The 21,315-nt window shown below is 48.4% G+C and overlaps 1 protein-coding gene across 10 annotated transcripts in view; it reads right to left on the bottom strand.

The window, feature by feature from the left end:
* The window catches only part of LOC115933071 (titin), a 143,507-nt gene that overhangs the window by 41,537 nt on the left and 80,655 nt on the right, over window positions 1-21,315 (bottom strand). For 8 of the 10 annotated variants that reach the window (XM_063699494.1, XM_063699492.1, XM_063699495.1 and 5 more), the window contains 5 exons: window positions 15,645-15,791; window positions 12,194-12,281; window positions 7,495-7,570; window positions 4,442-4,568; window positions 379-555 (listed from right to left, as the gene is read on the bottom strand). In XM_063699494.1, coding sequence (XP_063555564.1) covers window positions 379-555; window positions 4,442-4,568; window positions 7,495-7,570; window positions 12,194-12,281; window positions 15,645-15,791 — 615 coding nt within the window. Of the gene's footprint in view, window positions 1-378; window positions 556-4,441; window positions 4,569-7,494; window positions 7,571-12,193; window positions 12,282-15,644; window positions 15,792-21,315 lie in introns of those variants that run through there. The other 2 variants (XM_063699493.1, XM_063699500.1) reach the window with 2 other exon arrangements.

Raw genomic sequence — 21,315 nt, 5'->3', positions numbered from 1 at the left:
TCCTTCTTGGTCCCTTGCCTTTGAGCTTGGCCAAGTGACTTGCTTTGTGAGTAGAAGGAACAGTGTACTTTAAGGGACATTGCATGCTTTTTGGGGGGCCTATCTTGGGCCTCTGCTGCCACCATGAGAAGAGCCCCCCTTTGGAAAGCTGTGGACCCCTCACCCCGGTCCCCAGCAAAAGCTCTGTAAGGGAGACCTGAGCCACACCCACAGCCTGGACCCAAGTTCAGCTGGCCTGCAGAGTGCAGCAGAGCCGCCCAGCTGAGCCCTGCCGGGTCAGCTGATAGCAGCAGACTCACAGACCACTGAGACTGTGAGAGCATTTGTTACACAGCAACAGCTGACTGATTCAGGGGCCAACATCCAACCTATACTGACCTTCTCGCCAATCTCTGTCCGATCCCCGCTGGGCAGGATTTCCAGGTCTGGGAGGAGGGCACAGGCCTGTATCACGGACCTGTAATATGGTTCCTCCAGCTGACATCCAAAAAGGATGTTTTCTCGGAGAGAATCATTCTGAATCCAGGCCTGCTGTGGCACATAGGCCACGGAGCCCTAAGTTGCAAATGGAGAACGAGGTGAGACAGACACACAGACAGATCTGATCAACGAGACAACAGCTGGCCCACCCGCCTGCTAGGAGGGCCTCACTTCACAAGTCATTTTCATCACAACTATTGCTTTGGCAAGAGGGAAACTGACTCACAAAGGACAACAGATGCCAGGGCTGGGATCAGAACCCACAGCAGGTGAATCACTGACTCCAATATCAGGAGTCAAAGAGTTGATATCCTCGTTGATAAGATTACAGTTATTTACTTAGTAGCTAGCTATTAACTCAATGCCTACAGTGGTGATCAAAACCCCTGCTTCCAAAGAGTGGAAGTCCCTAACGTGACGGAAAACTACTTGATTACAGTTATGGTGGATGCGAAGATAAAAAGATATATGACATTTTCTAAGAGTCTAACTTGACTAGGCGCGGTGGCTCATACCTGTAATCCCAGCACTTTGGGAGGCCGAGGCAGGCAGACTGCTTGAGGTCAGGAGTTCAAAGCCACCCTGGGCAACATAGAGAAATCCCATCTCTAAAAAAAATAGAAAAATTAGCCAGGCATGGGACTGTGCATCTGTAGTCCCAGCTACTTGGGAGGCTGAGGTGGGAGGATCACCTGAGCCCAGGAAATGGAGGTACCACGAGCTGAGATTGCACCGTGCCACTGCACTCCAGCCTGGACCACAGAGCAAGATCCTGTCTCAAAAAAATTAAAAGACTGACCTAGTTTGGGACATCCGGGAAGGATCTTTGAGGAAATATCCTTGCTAAAAATTGAAGCAAAGACTCCTATATCAAAGCATCCATTTCAAAGGCTTATTTTTATTTCCATATGTCAGGTATCACAAACAGCATGAGAATAAAGGCTAGAGTAAGGATATTTGTTTTGTGTATTTTGCTAATGAAAATGCTGAGGTAGTTAATTCTCTATATATTTACTATGTTTGTAGAAACAAAATCTTGCCATGTTGCTAAGCCTGGTCTCAAACTCCTGGCCTCAAGCAATCCTCTTGCCTTGGCCTCCTGAAGTGCTGGGATTATAGGCATGAGCCATCATGCTCAGCTCAAACATATGTTTAGACAAGAACCAAAAAGTGAAGAATGAGTCACTTTCATGAGGAGAAGAGGGAAGAGCATTCAAGTCCGAGGGAACAGCACATGCGAAGGCCTGGAAGTGAAAAGTACTTGGCACATTCAAGGAACGGAAAGGCCAGTGTGACAGGAACATCGATCAACCCTGTGAGGGAACAACTGGCAGAAAACACACCAGGGACAGCAAGGGGGCCTATACGTGGTGGGGAGCATGGGCTTTATCAGAAGGGCAAGGGGAACCCCTGAAGATTTTTTTTTTGACACAAAGCCTTGCTGTCGCTCAGGCTGGAATACCGTGGCAAGATCTCAGCTCACTGCAATCTCTGCCTCCGGGCTCAAGGGATTCTCCTTCCTCAGCCTCCTGAGTAGCTGGGACTAAAGGCGCACACCACCAGGCCCACTGATTTTTGTATTTTTAGTAGAGACGGGGTTTCGCTATGCTGGTCAGGCTGGTCTCAAACTCCTGACCTCAGGTGATCAACCTGCCTCAGCCTCCCAAGTGCTGGGATTACAGATGTGAGCCACCGCGCCCAGCCAGAAGATTCTTGAATAAGGGAATTCTAGAGAGGGCAAAGCTGACAGCAAGTCCCAGGTACCCTCATTCTTACTCTAAATTCTCAAATAATTAACCTGCTGACTTGAATATCCTAACTTTTAAAAAGCCAAAATGTCAACAGTGGTGCCTTACCATAGAACCCACAGAAAATTCAGACATAATATACACAAACCACACCGACTAAAACATTTGGGAAAAGATAAATATTTTATATACATTTCTAGCACTCCCCTTACCTAGGCAAAACAACCAATAATAAATAATCATCTGGCCTGAAATGCTAATAGTGCCAGGATAGCAGAAAGCTGGGGTTAAGGAAACAGAAAGCAATGTGGATCCCATCCGGATTTGGAATTTTCTTCCATTAATCTAGCTCTCATGGTTCATTCATCTTATGTCAAGAACTTGACAGTAATGATAAAACATTTCTTAAAACAACAGTTAAAGGTCATTAATTTGGACCCAATCACAATGTATACTTTCTAAAGGCATTGTATAATCAAAGAAAGGGTTTTGCTCTGAAATAAAATCAATGTCATAAACTAGACCAGGAGCGGTGGCTCACGCCTGTAATCCCAGCACTTTGGGAAGCCGAGATGGGGAGATCACCTGAGGTTAGGAGTTCTAGACTACCCAGGTCAACACGGTAAAATCCCGTCTTTACTGAAAATACAAAAATTAGCTGGATGCAGTAATGGTGGGTGCCTATAATCCCAGCTATTCAAGAGGCTAAGACAGGAGAATCGGTTGAACCCAGGAGGCAGAGGTTGCAGTGAGTCAAGATCACACGACTGCACTCCAGCCTGGGCAACAAAAAAAACTCTGTCTCAAAAAAACCCACAACAACAAACAACGTCATAAACTTGACATTCCCAAAGGCAGATTCCAAGAGACAAATGTGCAGTTGCACAGACACTAAAGAGGTGCGGACAAGTACACCTGGGACACAAAAGGTTAAACAGTTAATAGATTTTTTCTCCTTGCAGGACTTGTCAGAGCCTTTAATTTGCTAATGTTTACTGTAAGTCTCCAAGAGGGAGGGGGCTGGAGTATGCATTATTTCCCACGCTTGTTTGAGCCTGGGGTTCTTTATCGCCCAAATGTCCTGCAAGATGAGCTGCCTGCAGACCACACTCCTGGAAATGCTGGTAGCAAAACTTCCAGGGACGTATTGTTACACTAGGAAAAGGCCTTCATGGGGAGTGAACTAAATGCAAACAAAGGCTGTTGATTTCCAGTGGGGATTATTTGTAAAGGAGCCTCTTAAGCTCACTCCTGGGGAATTTCAACTTACTTCAAAGTACACTGTGTATTTAAAAGCAGTAAAACTGCAGTCTTCTTTTAGCTCCATATTAAGAATTCGACACTAAAAATTTAAACTGTTCCCTTTAAAAAATGTTCTAAGAAAATATTCCAACCGCATAAACATTTTTGTTTTGTTACATTTATAAGAATAGATACTCAGAGATCCATAAAGATAAAGAACAATCCAAAAAGACCCAAACAGACCAAGAGACACTCAGTGACAGGCAGAGACGCAAGGGAAGGAGACACAGGCTGCGTACCAGGGAGTCTTCATGTGTCTACTAAGTATTTATTAAGTGGCCAAATGCGGTGACTCACACCTGTAATCCCAGCACTTTGGGAGACAGAGGTGTGCAGATCACTTGAGGTCAGGAGTTTGAGACCAGCCTGGCCAACATGGTAAAACACCGTCTCTACTAAAAAAATATAAAAATTAGCTGGGCATGGTGGCGCATGCCTGTAATCCTAGCTATTCGGGAGGCTGAGGGAGAATCGCTTGGACCCAGGAGGCAGAGGCTGCAGTGAGCCGAGATCACGCCACTTCACTCCAGCCTGCGGGACAGAGCCTGACCCTGTCTCAAACAAAAATAATAATAATAATAATGATAATAATAATAATAAAATAACAGCTTAATAAGGAGGTAACAAAATAAATATTTATTAAGTGCCTACTATATACTGGGCACTATTTTAAGTGCTGGGAGACAGATGGAAATAAATGATACCAAAATCCTGCCTTCTAGGACAGCACGGAACAGAACAGAAAGAACGAGAGAGAAAGAGACAGTGGAAAGATACAGGAGGAAGAGGAAAAGAGACGTTGCTGCTTTCGCTTCTGGCACAGGGACAGTCAAAAGAAACACCAGCATTTCTGAGCTTTTCCTCAGACCACCAGCTTCCCCACTGCCCCTCCCCGCTGGTCCTCATCCTACCTTGATAGCCACGTGCCCCTCCACTTTGTCCATCTCAGCCAAGAGGGCTGAGAGCAGGGACGACTTTCCGCAGCCCACCTGGCCCACCACGGCCACCAAAGCACCTTCGGGGATGGAGAAGGTGATGCTGAAACGACACAACACACCTGGCTCAGCCACGCTGAATGAGGCCTGCCGGGCTAATGCCCATGGCCACCGAGCCTCAATTTACCCCAAGTAGATAGAGAGAAAGACAGACAAAAGGCAAGACTGTACTAAACACTGAAGGCCTCAACATTCCTTCCACTTCTACTGCTGAGTTCAGTTCAGTGACCTGTCTCACGGAGCCTCCAGGTGGGAGGTAGGTGACAGGTGTCCCTTAGAGAAGAGAGGCACGGAGTAACCTGAGAGATCCTGTCACAGTGGGCTTCTGGAACAGTTTTTGCCCCTCGGAGAGGCAGGAACTTCACTGGGGGCATGATGCAAGGTCTGAAAGGAGAGGACACCTCAAGACAAACTGGGGCCGGGCACGGTAGCTCATGCCAGTGCTGGTAATCCCAGCACTCTGGGAGGCCAACACAGGCGGATCACGAGGTCAGGAGCTCGAGACCAGCCTGGCCAACATGGTGAAACCCCGTTTCTACTGAAAATATAAAAATTAGCCAGGCGCGGTGGCAGGGCCTGTGGTCCCAGCTACTCAGGAGGCTGAGGCACAAGAATCACTTGAACCCAAGACGCGGAGGTTACAGTGAGCTGAGATCGTGCCACTGAACTCCGGTCTGGGCAAGAGCGTGAGACTCTGTCTCAGAAAATAAATAAACCAAAAAACTCTGACAGAAAAGCAGGCGTGTCCCACACACAGAAACATGGGGAGAGCCGGAGAAAGGTGTAAAGGGGTGAAGGCACAGGGTGTAACCAGGGATGCGATGGCACTGAGGTAGGTAGTGGCCAGACCTGGGAGCACCTTGAAATATGCCCTGGAAGGACGCTGTGCTACGACACCTGAACTCTGCCAGCCGGGAGCCACCAAAGGGTTGAAAAGGGAAACGCGTATGAATAAATCTGAGTTGAATTTCAGGAAGATGTCTCTATTGAAATCCTTTAACGAACAGCAGAAAGCAAAATAAAATAACTCAGCATTCTCCCAGCAAGACCGGCTGTCAATGGGGCAGGTCAACCCCAGGCCACTCCCACTGCTGACGGCACCTCCAGAGCAGGGTTTCCATCCTCCCAGGGAAGGGAGGGCACATCCAAACCTTTGCTGGACTCACTTATATGGAATGTGCTTTTATTTTTTATTTACCTGTATTTAGTTACTTAAGTATTTATTTATTTTTTTTGAGACAAGAGTCTCACTCTGTGGCCCAGGCTGGAGTACAGTGGCTCAATCTTGGCTCACTGAAAACTGTGCCTCCCAGGTTCAAATGATTCTTGTGCCTCAGCCTCCCAAGTAGCTGGGATTACAGGCGAGCACCACCACATCCAGCTAACTTTTGTGTTTTTAGTACAGATGGGGTTTCCCCACGTTGGCCAGGCTGGTCTCGAACTGCTGACCTCCAGTGATCTGCCCGCCTCAGCCTCCCACAGTGCTGGGATTACAGGCATGCACCACCATGCCCAGCTAATTTTTTTATTTTTAGTAGTGACAGGGTTTCACCATGTTGGCCAGGCTGGTCTCAGACTTCGGACTTCAGGTGATGTGCCCACCTTGGCCTCCCAAAGTGCTGGGATTCTGTGCTTTTTAACTGCCACCTTTCTGATTTCAGAGTATTAGTGGAAATGCTGATAGTCGTTGCTGTCACTGATTGTTTCATTCTTATGACACTGCTGCGTGGTGACACTCATCAGGCTTTTTGTTCCTGTGCTGGGAGGGGAAAGGATTATGGGGCCTGCGTGGGCAGGAAGCCCAGTGAGACAGTACCTGCCACTGTCCACGTGATACTGAAATATTCTTACAGGCTGATGAGAGAAAAGGGTTAGAGAAAGGTTCTGGGGGCTCATGGGGGGAAGGTAACTGAACAGGAAAACCATTGGGTCAGGAAAGGGACACAGATACAGATTAGTTGTGCAGCTCAACAAGACAGAACAGCTACAATTGAAGCAGGCAGGATTTAAGTTAGACATAAGGAAGAACTTCCTAAGCATGCATTACCCCCATGAATTTTCAATGCAGGCTTCCTACAGATTCTTTTCTCTGGAGAGTTTCTCTCCTTCATGATAAAATACAGCAGTGATTTGGCTACCCAGGCATGAGCTAAACCTCTAAAAGGGTCCCATCACCCTTGTGTTTTGCGGATTCCTTAAGGGGGCCTAAAAAGCTGTTGATCAAGGCCTCTGGTCAGAAAAAAATGAGAGGTGCTTGACAAGTTGCCTGGGGATAAGGTCAATTTCCTAGACTTCATGTGCTTTGGAAAGGTAAGGACTGTAGGGTGTGGGGTGCCAGATAGAAAGCTGGCAAGAAAGGGTGAGCTGGGCAGCTGAGGGGCACTGGAGTTCAGCAGCATCACAGCCTCTGACTGAGACTGGCCAATCAGCACACTCAGTGTCTGAAGGCATAGCGATTGCCTCACAGAGGGCACAGGACCCAATCTGTGTCAATAAGAAGCAGGCAGTTCTCCTAACAGTGGGATACACAGTGGGAGCTGTTGGGACCATTTACCATCACAAGTGGAGAGGATGCATGAGGATAAAGCAGACCAGGAGAAAGTGAAACAAAGAAAATATGAAGAAAGTTCCGATGGCAGAGTCCCTGGATCACACCGCACCTGAAAGTAGAACCTCCTCTCAGTTATGCGAGCCAAGAATCTCCTGTATTGTCTAAGTCTAGCTGTCCAAGGCTGCTGTAACTTACAATCACAGGGAACCCTCTGTGCTAGGCATCTGTGTCTGCTTCTCACGACAGCCTAAGCAGGTGTATCTGCACCCACTGTCCAGATGGGTAAGCTAAGTCTTAGAAAGGCAAAGTGAGTTGTTCAAGGTCACAGAGAGGGAACACGGTGGGAGTTCGAATCCACGTTTGACAAAAGCCCTGTGGCTCTCTCCACGCCATCACGTGTGTCCACGTCCCGGCTTACCCATTCAGTGTGGGTGGGTCGCTCCTGGCCCAGGTGAATGTGGCATTCCTCACGGTGATGCTGTTCGTGCCCCCGCCTACAAAGCACAGAGACATGTCAGGCACAGGCTGAGCTGTGGGACTCCACATCAACAGAACGCTCTCTTTCTCTGCTTGAGTGGCTCAACCCCAGACGCTTGGCACGAATGGCGCTAGGCATTATTATCTGGTGGCATCAGCCACGGGTTCTGAAAGAAGAAACTCAACCTGCAGTTTTGGAGGCAGCCCCAGACCCAGAAAGCAGAAGGAAACTGCAAGAAGCTTTGTCCTTGTAAGATGGGGTTGCGCCATCTGGACGATCATCTCGGGAGATGACTGCAGAGGCGGGGGCCGCATGAGAATTACTCAATGCTCTCGATGCCCTGGCCCTTCTGAGGCAGGTTCGGGGCAGCTCCAGCTGGGAGGGCCGAGCAGTGGCCAAGGTCAGTGGGAAACAGCTGGCGTCCACATGCAAACCTCTCTCCACTGGGGTGGCCAGCATCAGACCGCTGGGCCCTCCTTGAGGTTCAAAGGGAGGTCGTTCACCCTTCTCCCCATGTCCTCTATCTGTCTTCCTCCCCCAGCCACACCACCCTACGACACAGCACATCACAGCAGGTGGATCTTTCTAAAACATCCATCACGATAAACTCAAAAAAAGAGGATACGGAACAGGAAGTGTGGTATGAGGGCACAGGGAAGGGGAGAGTGTTGGAGACAAGACACATGTTAACTGATTCCATGTTTCTGTCTTCTTCTGAGACAGGATCTGGCTTCTGCACCGAGGCTAGAGTGCAGTGGTGCGATCTTGGCTCACTGCAACCTCCATCTCCCAGGCGCAGGCGATTCTCCCACTTCAGCCTCCTGAGCAACTGGGACTACAGGATGTGCACCATCACACCTAGCTAATTTTTTTTTTGTATTTTTTGTAGAGATGGGGTCTTGACATGTTGCTCAGCCTGGTCTCGAACTCTTGGCCTCAAGTGATCTGCTTGCCTCGGCCTTCCAAAGTGCGGGGATTACAGGCATGAGACACCATGCCCGGCCAGCTCCACACTTCTAAAGCTCCTAGCACCTCTGTCTTCTTTTACTCTTCTTCCTGTTATTTTCCTTTTACTTCATGTCTCTCACTTAAAACAAAAGCAGGCCAGTCGCAGGGGCTCATGCCTGTAATCCCAACACTTTGGGAGACCGAGGCGGGCAGATCACCTGATGTCAGGAGTTCGAGACCAGCCTGGCCAACATGGTGAAACCCCGTATCTACTAAAAATACAAACATTAGCCAGGTGTGGTAGCGCATGCCTGTAGTCCCAGCTACTTGGGAGTCTGAGACAGGAGAACCGCTTGAAACCAAGGCAGAGGTCGCAGAGAGCCAAGATCGTGCCACTGCACTCCAGCCTGGGCAACAGAGTGAAACTCTGTCTCAAAAAAAAAAAAAAAAAAAGAAAAAGAAAAAGAAAAAACAGAAAAGCAGCTCTCTGAATTATGAGCCACCTTAAGACCATCTAGAGATAATACAGGAGTATTTTTTGTTTAAGTTGTCAAATGAAGAAATAACTTCCTCCATGCACCAAAAAAACAAAAAACCTACAGAGAGAGGAAGGTGCTGGTTAACCTAGATTAACTTTCTCCCTCAGCTCTTCTAAAAGAGTGGACATGGAATGAGGAAACTGGGAGTTGCTATTTAAGCAATTTAAGAAAAGCCACTGGAGAGAGAGAGGTTGCAGAGAACGGTTAGCTTGGGAGCTGGGAGCAGCCAAGGGGGCCCCCACTGGCTAGAGCGTGCTAAACATTCCAGGAAGTCCAACCACCTAGGAGGCCACTATTAGGGCAGGAAGGAGGGGCTGGGGTGCAGGTGGCACCCGGGGGCCTAGGGGTTTCCTGATGCTTGCATTGAGCTGTGAACAACTTCAGTAGCAAGAAACCACCCCCCGCCCACCGCCAGCCACCTCAAATTTCAGACTGTGTTTAGCAGACAAATTTGACCCCAGAGTAGATGGAATCATTGCCTTATGATGTGAGGGGATGTGGGACACTGGGACAGCAGAAACCAGATGACCACAGCCCAGGGGTGTTGGGAGGAAGAGTTCAGCATCCACTTGGGCCACAGTTCTCAACTGGAGGCAACTGTGTCCCTCAAGGCACATCTGGCAATGTCTGGAGCCATTTTTGGTTGCCAAAATTGGGGTGGACACTACTGTATCTAATGGGGAGAGTCCAGGGTTGCTGCTCAACATCCCACAGTGCACAGGACAGTCCCCAACCACAAAGAACAATGTGTCTCCAGATGTCAGTAGTGCCCAGGATAAAAAACCCCACACCAGGGGGCTGAGCTGAAGACGCTGAGACCATCTCACTCAGACCAGAGACGTGACAACTCCCAGGATCTGTTTATCATCTTCTATGCACCAGGTGCCGTGTCAAACGTGTCAAATGTTTAGGTGCCACTAAAGATACCTGAGCGCCTGCGAGGTGCCAGACACAGCTCACGCGGTATAACCGACGTTTACACACATTTAATCTTCTGACTTTGGACTCTGGAGCCAGACTGTACGGGTTTGAATCCTGGGGCTACCACTTCGTACCTGGGTAGCCACAGGCAAGTTAGTTAACTTCTCTGTGCCTTCGTTTGTTTCTTTTTTGAGACAGGGTCTCACTCTGACACCCAGGCTGGAGTACAGTGGCATGATCATAGCTCACTATAGCCTTGAACTCCCGGGCTCAGCCAATCCTCCTGCCTCAGCCTCTCAAGTAACTAGGACTACAGGTGCACCACCATGCCTGGTGAAATTTTTAATTTTTGTAGAGATGAGGTCTCACTACATTACCCAAGGTGGTCTCAAACTCCTGGCCTCAAGCAATCCTCCAGCCTTGGCCTCCCAAAGTACTAGGATTATAGGTACGAGCCACTGCACCCAGCCTGTGCCTCACTTTTTCATCTGTAAAATACAGCTGACAATCATGCAATCAACTTCAGAGGGCTGTGGTGGGGTGTCTATGAGGCAGTGCACACAGGGCACTTCTCACAATGCTTGGCACATAGCAGGTGCTCAGTAAATCTCAGTGAGGCAACACCCTATGGCCAGGAAGAGCATGGACTCTGCCGATGGGCTGTGGGTGTGAATGCTGGTTCTTCTTTTCATCAGCTGTGCAATCTCCGGCAAGTTTCAGAGACCAGTTTCTTCATCTGGAAAATGGGGGTTTCGATCACCCTCCTCCAGGGGTACCATGGTGAGTAATGGACAAGTTGGGACATTGACATCCTTGGAACAGAATGTGCATGACAGAGGCTTTATAAGTGAACGTGTCACTGCACTTAGTGCCATTAATATTTATTATTATTATTATTATTATTATTTTTTTTTTTGAGATGAAGTCTCACTCTTTGCCCTGGCTGGAGTGCAGTGGCGCGATCTTGGCTCACTGCAACCTCCGCCTCCTGGGTTCAAGTGATTCTCCTGCCTCAGCCTCCTGAGTAGTTGGGATTACAGGTGCCCAACACCATGTCCAGCTAATTTTTGTATTTTCAGTAGAGACGGGGTTTCACCATGTTGGCCAGGCTGATCTCAAACTCCTGACCTCAAGTGATTCACCTGCCTCAGCTCCCCAAAGTGCTGGGATTACAGGCGTGAGCCACTGTGCCCGGCCTAATATTTATTATTAAGTGCCTAGAGAGATGGTTACAAACAACATCCCTGGCTCAGGGGGATGGGCTGGGAAACGATAAATTAACAAGCTACAAAACAAACAAACCTGCCAATAAAAATGCATGGCCACGTGCAGTGGCTCACATCTGTCATCCCAGCACTTTGGGAGGCTGAGACAGAGGGATCCTTGAGCCCAGCAGTTCAAGACCAACTTGAGGAACAAAGCAAGACCTTGTCTCTCCAAATAAAAAAATTTAGTATTGAAAAAAAAAAAAAAAGGCCAGGAGAAGTGGCTCATGCCTATAAGCCCAGCACTTTGGGAGGCTAAGGCAGGTGGATTGCTTGAGCTGAGGAGTTCGAGACCGGCCTGGACAACATGGTGAAACCCTGTCTCTACAAAACATACCAAAATATTATCCAAGTATCGTGCTGTGTGTGCCTGTAGTTCCAGCTACTTGGGAGGCTAAGGTCAGAGGATCACCTGAGCCCGTGAAATCAAGGCTGCAATGACAGCTGTGACTGCGCCACTGCACTCCAGCCTGGGAAATGGAATGAGACCCTGTCTCAAAAAAAAAAAAAAAAATCCAAATAACACTCAGCCAAAGAAAGGTACTTTTGTTTCCCTGATCTAGATAAAACTGAGGCTCAGACCTAAGTCTACACAGCTTGTGGGTGATGGAGGCTGGCCAGCCTCCAGAGTTCTCATTTAGCCCAGAATAGAATCAAGGTCAAAGCCTTGGAAAGTGACTCCCAGGGGGAAGCCTCAAGCAGCTGCTGCCCCTCAGCAAGAAAACAAAAATGCAAGTGCAAGTTCACCCTCCTGGGAAGTGTGAGACAGGACAGAAGCCCAGGAGGCCAGGCTTCCCTTCCCTTCTGCAGGCTCTGCAGAACCCTTGTCCCACGGGGTCTCGCAGACAAGCGGCTGGGCAGAGTCAAACCTGAGGGCAGCCAAGGGAAAGAAATGCAAGTAGGGAGGACCCAGTGGGAGATGGGAAGGTGGTCACTTCCAGAAGCCAGGACCGAACACACACATACCGTCTTTGACAGGCCGTCGCTCGATGCTGTCAGGTTCCAGCTCCTCATGGGAGAGAAAGATCCTCAGGCGTTTCAGGGAGACACTCGCATATACAGAGAGCAATGGCAGGGGAGAGTTATTTTTAAAAAGCATTTTTGCAAAACCAACCAAGGTTAACTTTCAAGGGTTTCCCCGGGTGTGGAGGGGCACACACCCTCCCTTATTTCTGAAGGTCCCACATTTCTTAGAACCAGTGTATACTTTAGAATTAAACAAAACAAAACAAAACAAAAAAAGAAACAGGTTTTGGTTCTGCTTTGTTTTAAAAGCCCACAAAGGGTATTTCAGAAAAAATGGGCGAATGGCTGGGCGCGGTAGCTCAAACCTGTAATCCCAGCACTTTGGGAGGCCGAGGCAGGCAGATCACTTGAGGTCAGGAGTTTGAGACCAGCCTGGCCAACACGGTGAAACCCCGCCTCAGCTAAAAAAAAAAAAAAAAATACATAAAATTAGCCTGGTGTGGTGGCACGCATCTGCAATCCCAGCTACTCGGGAGGCTGAGGCAGAAGAATCACTTGAACCTGGGAAGGCAGAGGTCGCAGTGAGCCAAGATCATGTCACTGCACTCCAGCCTGGGCGACAGAGTGAGGCTCCATTTCAAAAAATAAATAAATAAAAATAAAAAGAAAAGAAGAAAAGGGCAGAGGCCTGGTGGAAAAGGGACTCTGGAAACGTAACAGCAAATGCAACAGAGCCAATTCAAACAGCCCAATGGGACAGGCATTTCTGAGATACTCCAGAAAACTTGGATATGGGCTGAGTATTATTGTAAAAACTTATTGTTAGTTTGCTTAGACATGATGATGGTATTACATTATGTAGGAAGAAATGCATGCTGAAATATTTGTGGGTAGAATGTAAGGGGTCTGAGATTTGCTTTAAAATTATTCGGCAAATAAAGGAAAGAATGAAGGGATAGATAGCAGAGTTTAGCATCAAAAACAAATGAAGGGAAAGAGGGACAAGGGAGGGATACTGAAAAAGAATGAGATAAATCAACTGTGGCAAAATGTTTTGGGTTTTTTTGTTTGTTTTTGAGACGGAGTCTCGCTCTGTCACCCAGGCTGGAGTGCAGCGGCGCAATCGCAGCTCACTGGAAGCTCCACCTCCCGGGTTCACAACATTCTCCTGCCTCAGCCTCCCGAGTAGCTGGGATTATAGGCGCCTGCCACCACACCTGGCTAATTTTTTTGTATTTACAGCAGAGACAGGGTTTCACCGTGTTAGCCAGGATGGTCTCAATCTCCTGACCTCGTGATCCACCCACCTCGGCCTCCCAAAGTGCTGGGATTATAGGCATGAGCCACTGTGCCCAGCCTTGGTTTCTTTATTTGAGACAGAGTCTTGCTCTGTCGCCCAGGCTGGAGTGCAGTGGTGCAAACATAACTCACTGCAGCCTCAAACTCCTAGGCTCAAGCGATCCTTCTGCCTCAGCCTCCCATGTAGTCACTGCAGGCGTGCACCCCACACCCATTTTGTTATTTTTTGTAGAGTAGGGGTCTCATTGCCCAGGCTGATTTTGAACTCCTGGGCTGAAGCAATCCTACCACCTCAGCCTCCCACAGTGCTGGGATTACAGGTGTGAGCCACTGTGCCCAGCCAAAAAATGCTGATGTTGAAGCTGAGTGATGTGTACATGGGGTTCATGTTGTATTATTTCCTTTCTTGGAGACTGAGTCTCACTCAGTCGCCCAGGCTGGAGTGCAGTGGTGCAATCTCAGCTCACTGCAACCTCGGCAACCTCCACCTCCCGGGTTCAAGCGATTCTCGTGTCTCAGCCTCCAGATTAGCTGGGATTACAGGCACCCACCAACACATCTGGCTAATTTTTGTATTTTTAGTAGAGACAGGGTTTCCCCATGTTGGCCAAGCTGGTCTCGAACTCCTGACCTCAGCTGATCTGCCCGCCTTGGTCTCCCAAAGTGCTGGGAATGCAGGTGTGAGCCATCATGCCTGGTTTTTTTTTTTCTTTTTCTTCTTTTTCTTTTTTTTAATGCCAGCTTACAAGCTTTAAGCTATTCTACTTCTGTGTACACTTGACATTTTTCATAATAAAATGGATTTTTTTGTTTTGGACAAAGCCTGCAATCAGCGTTGTACTACCAAATTTTAAGGTTGATTTGCCTATGTAGTTAAAATGGAGTTTTCAAAAGGGATGTTCGCAATGCTCGGAAAAAGAATGTGAAAATAGAGCAGAAAAGTGACAGGAGCTTCCAGTAGTGCCCAAGCGTGACATAATAGAAAGCCACCCCTCCTTATACAGTCAATGGCAGGAATTTTAGAGATTCTACAGGGTCTACATTGTTTTTAAAAAATAAAAACAAAAAACAAAAAAATACAGGGTCTTACTCCCTTCACTGAGGCTGGAGTGTAGTGGTGTGACTATGACTCACTGCAGCCTCAACTTCCCAAGATCAGCTGATCCTCCCACCCCAGCCTTCTGAGTAGCTGGGAGTACAGGGGCACACCACCATGCCTGGCTAATTTTCAAATATATATATATATATATAGATATATATATATATATATAGATAGATAGATAGATAGATAGATAGATTTTTTTTTTTTTTTTTTACATACAGGGTTTTACCATATTGCCCAGGCTAGTCTCAAACTCCTGGGCTTAAGAGATCCACCTGCCTTGGCCTCCCAAAGTGCTGGGATTACATGCATGTGCCATCATGCCCGGCCGTAAGGTTGGGGTTTTTCTTTTTTTTTTTTTTAATTTTGAGACGGAGTTTTTGCTGTCACCCCGACTGGAATGCAATGGCACGATCTTGGCTCACTGCAACCTCTTCCTCCTGGGCTAAAGCAATTCTCCTGCCTCAGCCTTCCGAGTAGCTGGGATTACAGGGACCCGCCACCACACCTGGCTAATTTTTGTATTTTTAGTAGAGATGAGGTTGCACTATGTTGGCCAGGCTGGTCTCGAACTCTTGACCTCAGGTGATCTACCCGCCTCAGCCTCCCAAAGTGGTGGGATTACAGGCATGAGCCACCGCGCCCAGCTGTAAGGTTGGGGTTTCTCAAAGCGTGGGTGGTCAAGACCTATCAGTGGGTTGTAAAATCAATCAAGTCAGACAACAGCTACATTTTTGAAAAAAAGGATAGGAATGGCAGAGAAATAGGCTGAAGAGAACAGAGTATTTTGGAAACATTCTTCCAGAGCGTGGGAAAGCCCTGCTGCATTAAACTTGATTCATATACTCAAGTGCGAGTTCTCTGTCAAGAAGTCAAATGCGTTTTCTTTCTTTCAGGCATGACCAGACAAAAGCATGGCAGCCTTTGTCCGGGCCTCATGGAGCCCGACCGGGAGTGTGATCTAGAGGCTGCGCTCGGGGGCACTTCCATGCTTTTGTGGCCTAGAACCCCAAGCCCCCTCTCGGAAGTCGCCCCAGCTTCCCCCTGTACCTGCACGATGCTGCTGATGACCATGGGAAGAATGTTCAGGGGAAACCGGAGGATGCTGAACAAGGCCAAAGACACGAAGGCTGTCTGGGCATCCAGGATGTTGTTCTCGTCAATGGTCACGTAGACGGCAAACGTGCACAGGGCCACCTGCAAGCAGAACGCCCAGTGCTGACTGCTGTGCCCTGAGTGAGAGTCATCACCCTAGGAGCAGTGACAGGCCCTAGAGACGTGCTCGGGCCCTCCCCAGGTGGCCACAACTGACCAGCTGCTGGAGCTCATGGAAAAACCTGGGGCAGTATCTGGAACATAGCAGGTGCTCACTAAACACTCCGGGAATGAACTGGATAAATCAACGACCAGGAGCCGAAAGAGCCAGCCCCTCCCATCAACTTTCTCAGCGATGTACTAGAGGGGCATTCTTAGTATTCGTCAAAAGCACCAAGCACAATCCCCAAGCCAGGCCTTTGCCCCTGCCGTTTCCTCTGCCTGAAACCATCTTCCATCTAGGTGGCCACCTGACTCCTCCCTCTCACCATTCAAGGGAGCTGCCTCTCCCACTCTACCCAAATAGCCCTGCCATCTGGCCATCGGCCCATGTATTTTCAGGGTCTCAGCACTGCCATTTCATTGTCACTTCCTGGAAGGTCATACAGCTTAAAAATAAAAACCATACACTTTGCCATATTTCCGCTGTGGGACCCTGGTTGAGTTATTTCACCTCTCCAGGCGAGCCCCTATTTTCTCATCTATAAAATGGAAGTCATGATAGGCTTTTAAGGGCTGTTGGCACTTATGTAGGGTGCTTATTTGCACAGGGCCCAAGCACAGTAAAACTCAACAGATGGCAGCTGTTTTTATTTCTTCTTAGAAGATTTGGTCCAAATTCCCTAGATCATTCTTCCAAGGAATCTATTAATGTGGTCACACAAGCGAGAGCCCGGTCCCACGGGAAGCCAGAGCTGGTTCGTGTTCTGGCTCTGACATTAACAAGACAGATGATGCTGAGCCATGGCACAGAAATTTTCCAGGCTCCGATGTCAAGAGGGAGGCAAGGTGCTCGAAACGACAGGGACACATGATCCCTGGGTGCAGTGGTGCAATCATGCATGGCTCACCACAGCCTCGACCTCCCGGGCCCAAGCATTCCTCCCACCTCAGCCTCCCGAGCAGCTAGGACTACAGGCGCATACCACCATGCCCGGCTAATTTTTTTATTTTTGTAGAGACAGGGTCTCCCTATGCTTCCTAGGCTGTTCTCGAACACCTGGGCTCAGGCCATCTGCCTGCCTCGGCCACCTAAAGTACAGGGATTACAGGCATTAGCCACTGCACCCATCCTGGCTCCCATCTTCTAAGCGGTAACGCAACACTGGCATCTTACCTAAAGATACTTTTTTTTTTTTTTTGAGACACAGTCTCATTCTTTTGCACAAAATGGAGTGCAGTGGTGCGATCGCAGTTCACCGCAACCTCTGCCTCCCAGGGTCAAACGATTCTCATGCCTCAGTCTCCAAGTAGCTGGGATTATAGGTGCCCACCACCATGCCCAGCTAATCTTTTTGTATTTTTCTTAGTAGAGATGGGGTTTCGCCATGTTGGTCAGGCTGGCCTTGAGCTCCTGGCCTCAAGTGATCCGTCTGCCTCGGCCTCCCAAAATGCTGGGATTACAGGTATGAGCCACCATGCCCAGCCCAGAGATATTCCTTACTCAAAAGGGTCTACATGTATCTACATGATAGACTTCTCAACCATAAAAAGGAGTGAAATTCTTATACATGCTAAAACATGGATAAACCTTGAAAACATCACGCTAAGAAACCAGTCAGATGGCCAGGTGGGGTGGCTCACACCTGAAATCCCAGCACTTCGGGAGGCTGAGGCGGGCGGATCACCTGAGGTCGGGAGTTCCAGACCAGCCTGACCAACATGGAGAAACTCCGTCTCTACTAAAAATACACAATTAGCCAGGAGTGGTGGTGCATGCCTATAATCCCAGCTACTCAGTAGGCTGAGGCAGGAGAATCGCTTGAACCTAGGAGGCAAACGTTGTAGTGAGGCAAGGTCATGCCATTGCGCTTCAGGTGGGCAACAAGGGAGAAACTTCGTCTCAAAAAAAAAAGAAACAGTCAGAAAAGGACACCTGTTGTTTGATTCCATTTATATGAAATGTCCACAGTAGATAAACAGAGACAGACAGAAAGCAGATTACTGGTTGCCTGGGATGGAATGGAAGATTTGGGGAGCAAGTGGTAACAGGTACAGGGCTTCCTTTTGGGGTAATGAAAATGTCCTGGAATTAGTGGTGACTGTCGTATCATTTATACAAAAAACCCACTAGGTGACCTTCACACCACCTACACAAAAACCCACTGGGTGAGCATCACACCACCTACACAAAAGCCCACTGGATGACCTTCACACCACCTACACAAAAACCCACTGGGTGACCCTCACACCACCTACACAAAAACCCACTGGGTGAGCATCACACCACCTACACAAAAAAACCACTGAATTGCACACTTTTAAATGGTGAATTATACCTCCATTAAAAAAATAAATTTCGATCGGCATGGTAGCCCATGCCTGTAATCCAAATGCTTTGCAAGGCCGAGGAGGGAGGATCACTTGAGGCCAGAAGTTCGAGCTGAGCCAGGGCAAAAAAGCAAGGCTGTGTCTCTACAAAATTTTTAAAAAAATAAGCCAGGTGGCTGGGCTCAATGGCTCATGCCTGTAATCCCAGCATGTTGGGAGGCCAAGGCAGGTGGATCACCTGAAGTCAGGAGTTCAAGACCAGCCTGTCTGACAGGGCAAAACCCTGTCTCTACTAAAAATACAAAAATTAGCCAGGTGTGGTGGCACGTGCCTGTAGTCCCAGCTACTAGGGAGGCTGAAGTAGGAGAATCACTTTAACCCGGGAGGTGGAGGTTGCAGTGAGCCAAGATTGCACCATTGCACTCCAGCGTGTGCAACAGAGCAAGACTCCGTCTCAAAACAATAATATTAATAAATAAAGTCAAGCATAGTGGCATGCACCTGTAGTCCTAGCTACTAGGGAGGCTGAAGTAGGAGAATCACTTTAACCCGGGAGGTGGAGGTTGCAGTGAGCCAAGATTGCACCATTGCACTCCAGCGTGTGCAACAGAGCAAGACTCCGTCTCAAAACAATAATATTAATAAATAAAGTCAAGCATAGTGGCATGCACCTGTAGTCCTAGCTACTAGGGAGGCTGAGGCAGGAGAATCATTTGAGCCCTGGAGGTCGAGGCTGCAGTGAGCTATGACTGTACCCCCGCACCAGCCTGGGTAACAGTGTGAGGCCCCCATCTCTAAACAAGTAATTTTTTTAAAAGTACCTCTCCAAAGTCAACCTATTTTTCAGTGTAGAAGTCAAAGTGCTGACTCAGATCCCAAGGCCCAGCTGATTTGTAAAGTCCCTTCCCTGTACCTCATTATTTGGCCTCATCTGTCACTCTCCCCTCACTCCCACTGTTTCAGCCTCCATGGTTATCCCACCTATGAACGGGCACAGTAATGCCCCAGGGCCTTTGCACATGCTCTTGCTACTCCCTGGTTGGCCTCTTTACCTCCATCAAGTCTTTCCTCAAGCGTCACCTTCTCAGTGAGCTTGGACCACCCTACTTAAAACTGCAAGCCGCCCTTATTACAAAGATCTGACTCTTTTCTTTCTATTGCACTTAGGATAGCTTTCTCTAGCACTAGGATTTATTTATTGTGCCTATTTTTCCTTGTCTGTTTCTCTCCGTGAAAAATGAATGTTCCATGACTGGAGATTATTACCTGTAGTATTCACTGCTGTATTGTCAGAGCCTAGGACAGAGCCCAGATCATGGTGCTCAGTGAATGTCTGCTGGGTAGATGATGGATGGGTGGGAGTGGATAAATGGGTGGGGACAGGGTAGGTGAATTTGCCTGAGGGCAGAAGAGCACATCACAGGTGTCTCTTCAGCAGTGAAGCAAACCAGGCCTCAGGCATCTCACCACCAAAACGTACCAGCCCCCTTGGTGAGCCAAGTACCAATCGATGCTGGCTGCTGGCAGCACAGGGCACACACAGAGAGGAGACAGGACAACATCATGCGGCCCCTTTCAGGTCCATGGTCCTGGCTTCTCCAGAAGGAGGAGGTCATCTAGCCATCCACCCCTCGGTTATTAACTGAGCAACCATCATGCGCTGGGGACTGAGGCGGGCTTGGCAACCCTGAGACGCACCATCTAGTGGAAGCACAGGCTTTAACAGGTTCCCTACAGGCAGTGTTTGGAAATCCGAAGAGGCTGGTAGGACGGGCACAATGACTGGGGCTCCAGGCAGCAGGAGACTGGAGTTCACCTTGTAACAGGCGAGGGTCAAGGGTGCAAAAGTCCTTCATACACAGTGAGGAGCACCTGTCCCCTAGGTGCCTTTTCTGAGAAATGTGGAAAACCAATGAACGGAACCCCTATACTCCAGCCCACCCCCTAAAAATCCTGATGCCCTGTGTGCAGTTATCTGCTCTTCCTGCCTACCTGGCATCTATCACTCTGTTTATGGCAACATGCAATTTTCTCTGGGGGAACTGAACTTCTCCCAGTGTCAACCTATGAGCTTCAGCCACAGATGAACCTCCTCCCCCGCACCCGCTACCTTGGCCCCAAGTCCTGAAAGACATGACCTAGCCCTGGCTGACCCAAGCATCCTATCTCCCTGGCATCAGTGACTGGCTCAGGAAGAAGCGTGTGATCGACCACAACCAATGAGACTCAATCTCATAGCTTTGCAGGAAATATTAGGGGAAAAGAGTAAGATTCTCTGTTCACAGGGGTTGCTGAGGTGACAGGATGATCAGGAAACTGCCAGCTAATAAAGAAACCACCATCAAGAAAGCAGAGTTGAGAGTCAGAGACGTTGTTATTCCCAACATTATCTTGGGAACTCCTAGATCCAGCCATGCCTGGAACCCCATTCATGCTTAAAAGTCTTTTTCTAGACTTTTTAGTTTTGTGACTCAAAAATCCCCCTCTTCTCTTACTCTAGTTGATTTAAGCTAGGTTTCTGTTATTTGCAAGACAGTTCCTAATTAATATGATTTATTTCAACCTCTCAGTCATTCATGTATTTATTCATTTACCTACATACACTTACAGAGCATGAACTATTTGCCAAGGTCCCTATGCTTTGCTGGTACAAGCACAAAATGACAAGGTCTGACTGGGCGTGGTAGCTCACACCTGCAATCCCAGCACTTTGGGAGGCCGAGGTGGGCGGATCACTTGAGGTCAGGAGTTTGAGACCAGCCTGGCCAACATGGTGAAACCCCATCTCTACTAAAAAGACAAAAAATTCGCCGGGTGTGGTGGCGCACACCTGCAATCCCAGCTTTTCGGGAGGCTGAGGCAGGAGAATCAGCTGAACCCGGGAGGTGGAGGTTGCACTGAGCTGAGATTGTGCCACTGCACTCCAGCCTGGGCGGCAGAATGAGACTCCGTCTCAAAAATACAGAAATGTATAAATATATAAATAAATAAAATGACATGGTCGTGGCCGTGGCTCCATGGACCCTAGGATATGATCAGCAGAGAACTACAGGACAGATCATTACCATAGAGAATGATGAATTATTCTAACAAATGGAGATTCGGGGTAAACAGAAGGCAAGAAGCTCACAAATCA

Source organism: Gorilla gorilla, chromosome 18 (assembly GCF_029281585.2).
Source record: "Gorilla gorilla gorilla isolate KB3781 chromosome 18, NHGRI_mGorGor1-v2.1_pri, whole genome shotgun sequence".
Classification (NCBI taxonomy): domain Eukaryota; kingdom Metazoa; phylum Chordata; class Mammalia; order Primates; family Hominidae; genus Gorilla; species Gorilla gorilla.
This window is presented reverse-complemented; position numbering and strand designations above follow the sequence as displayed.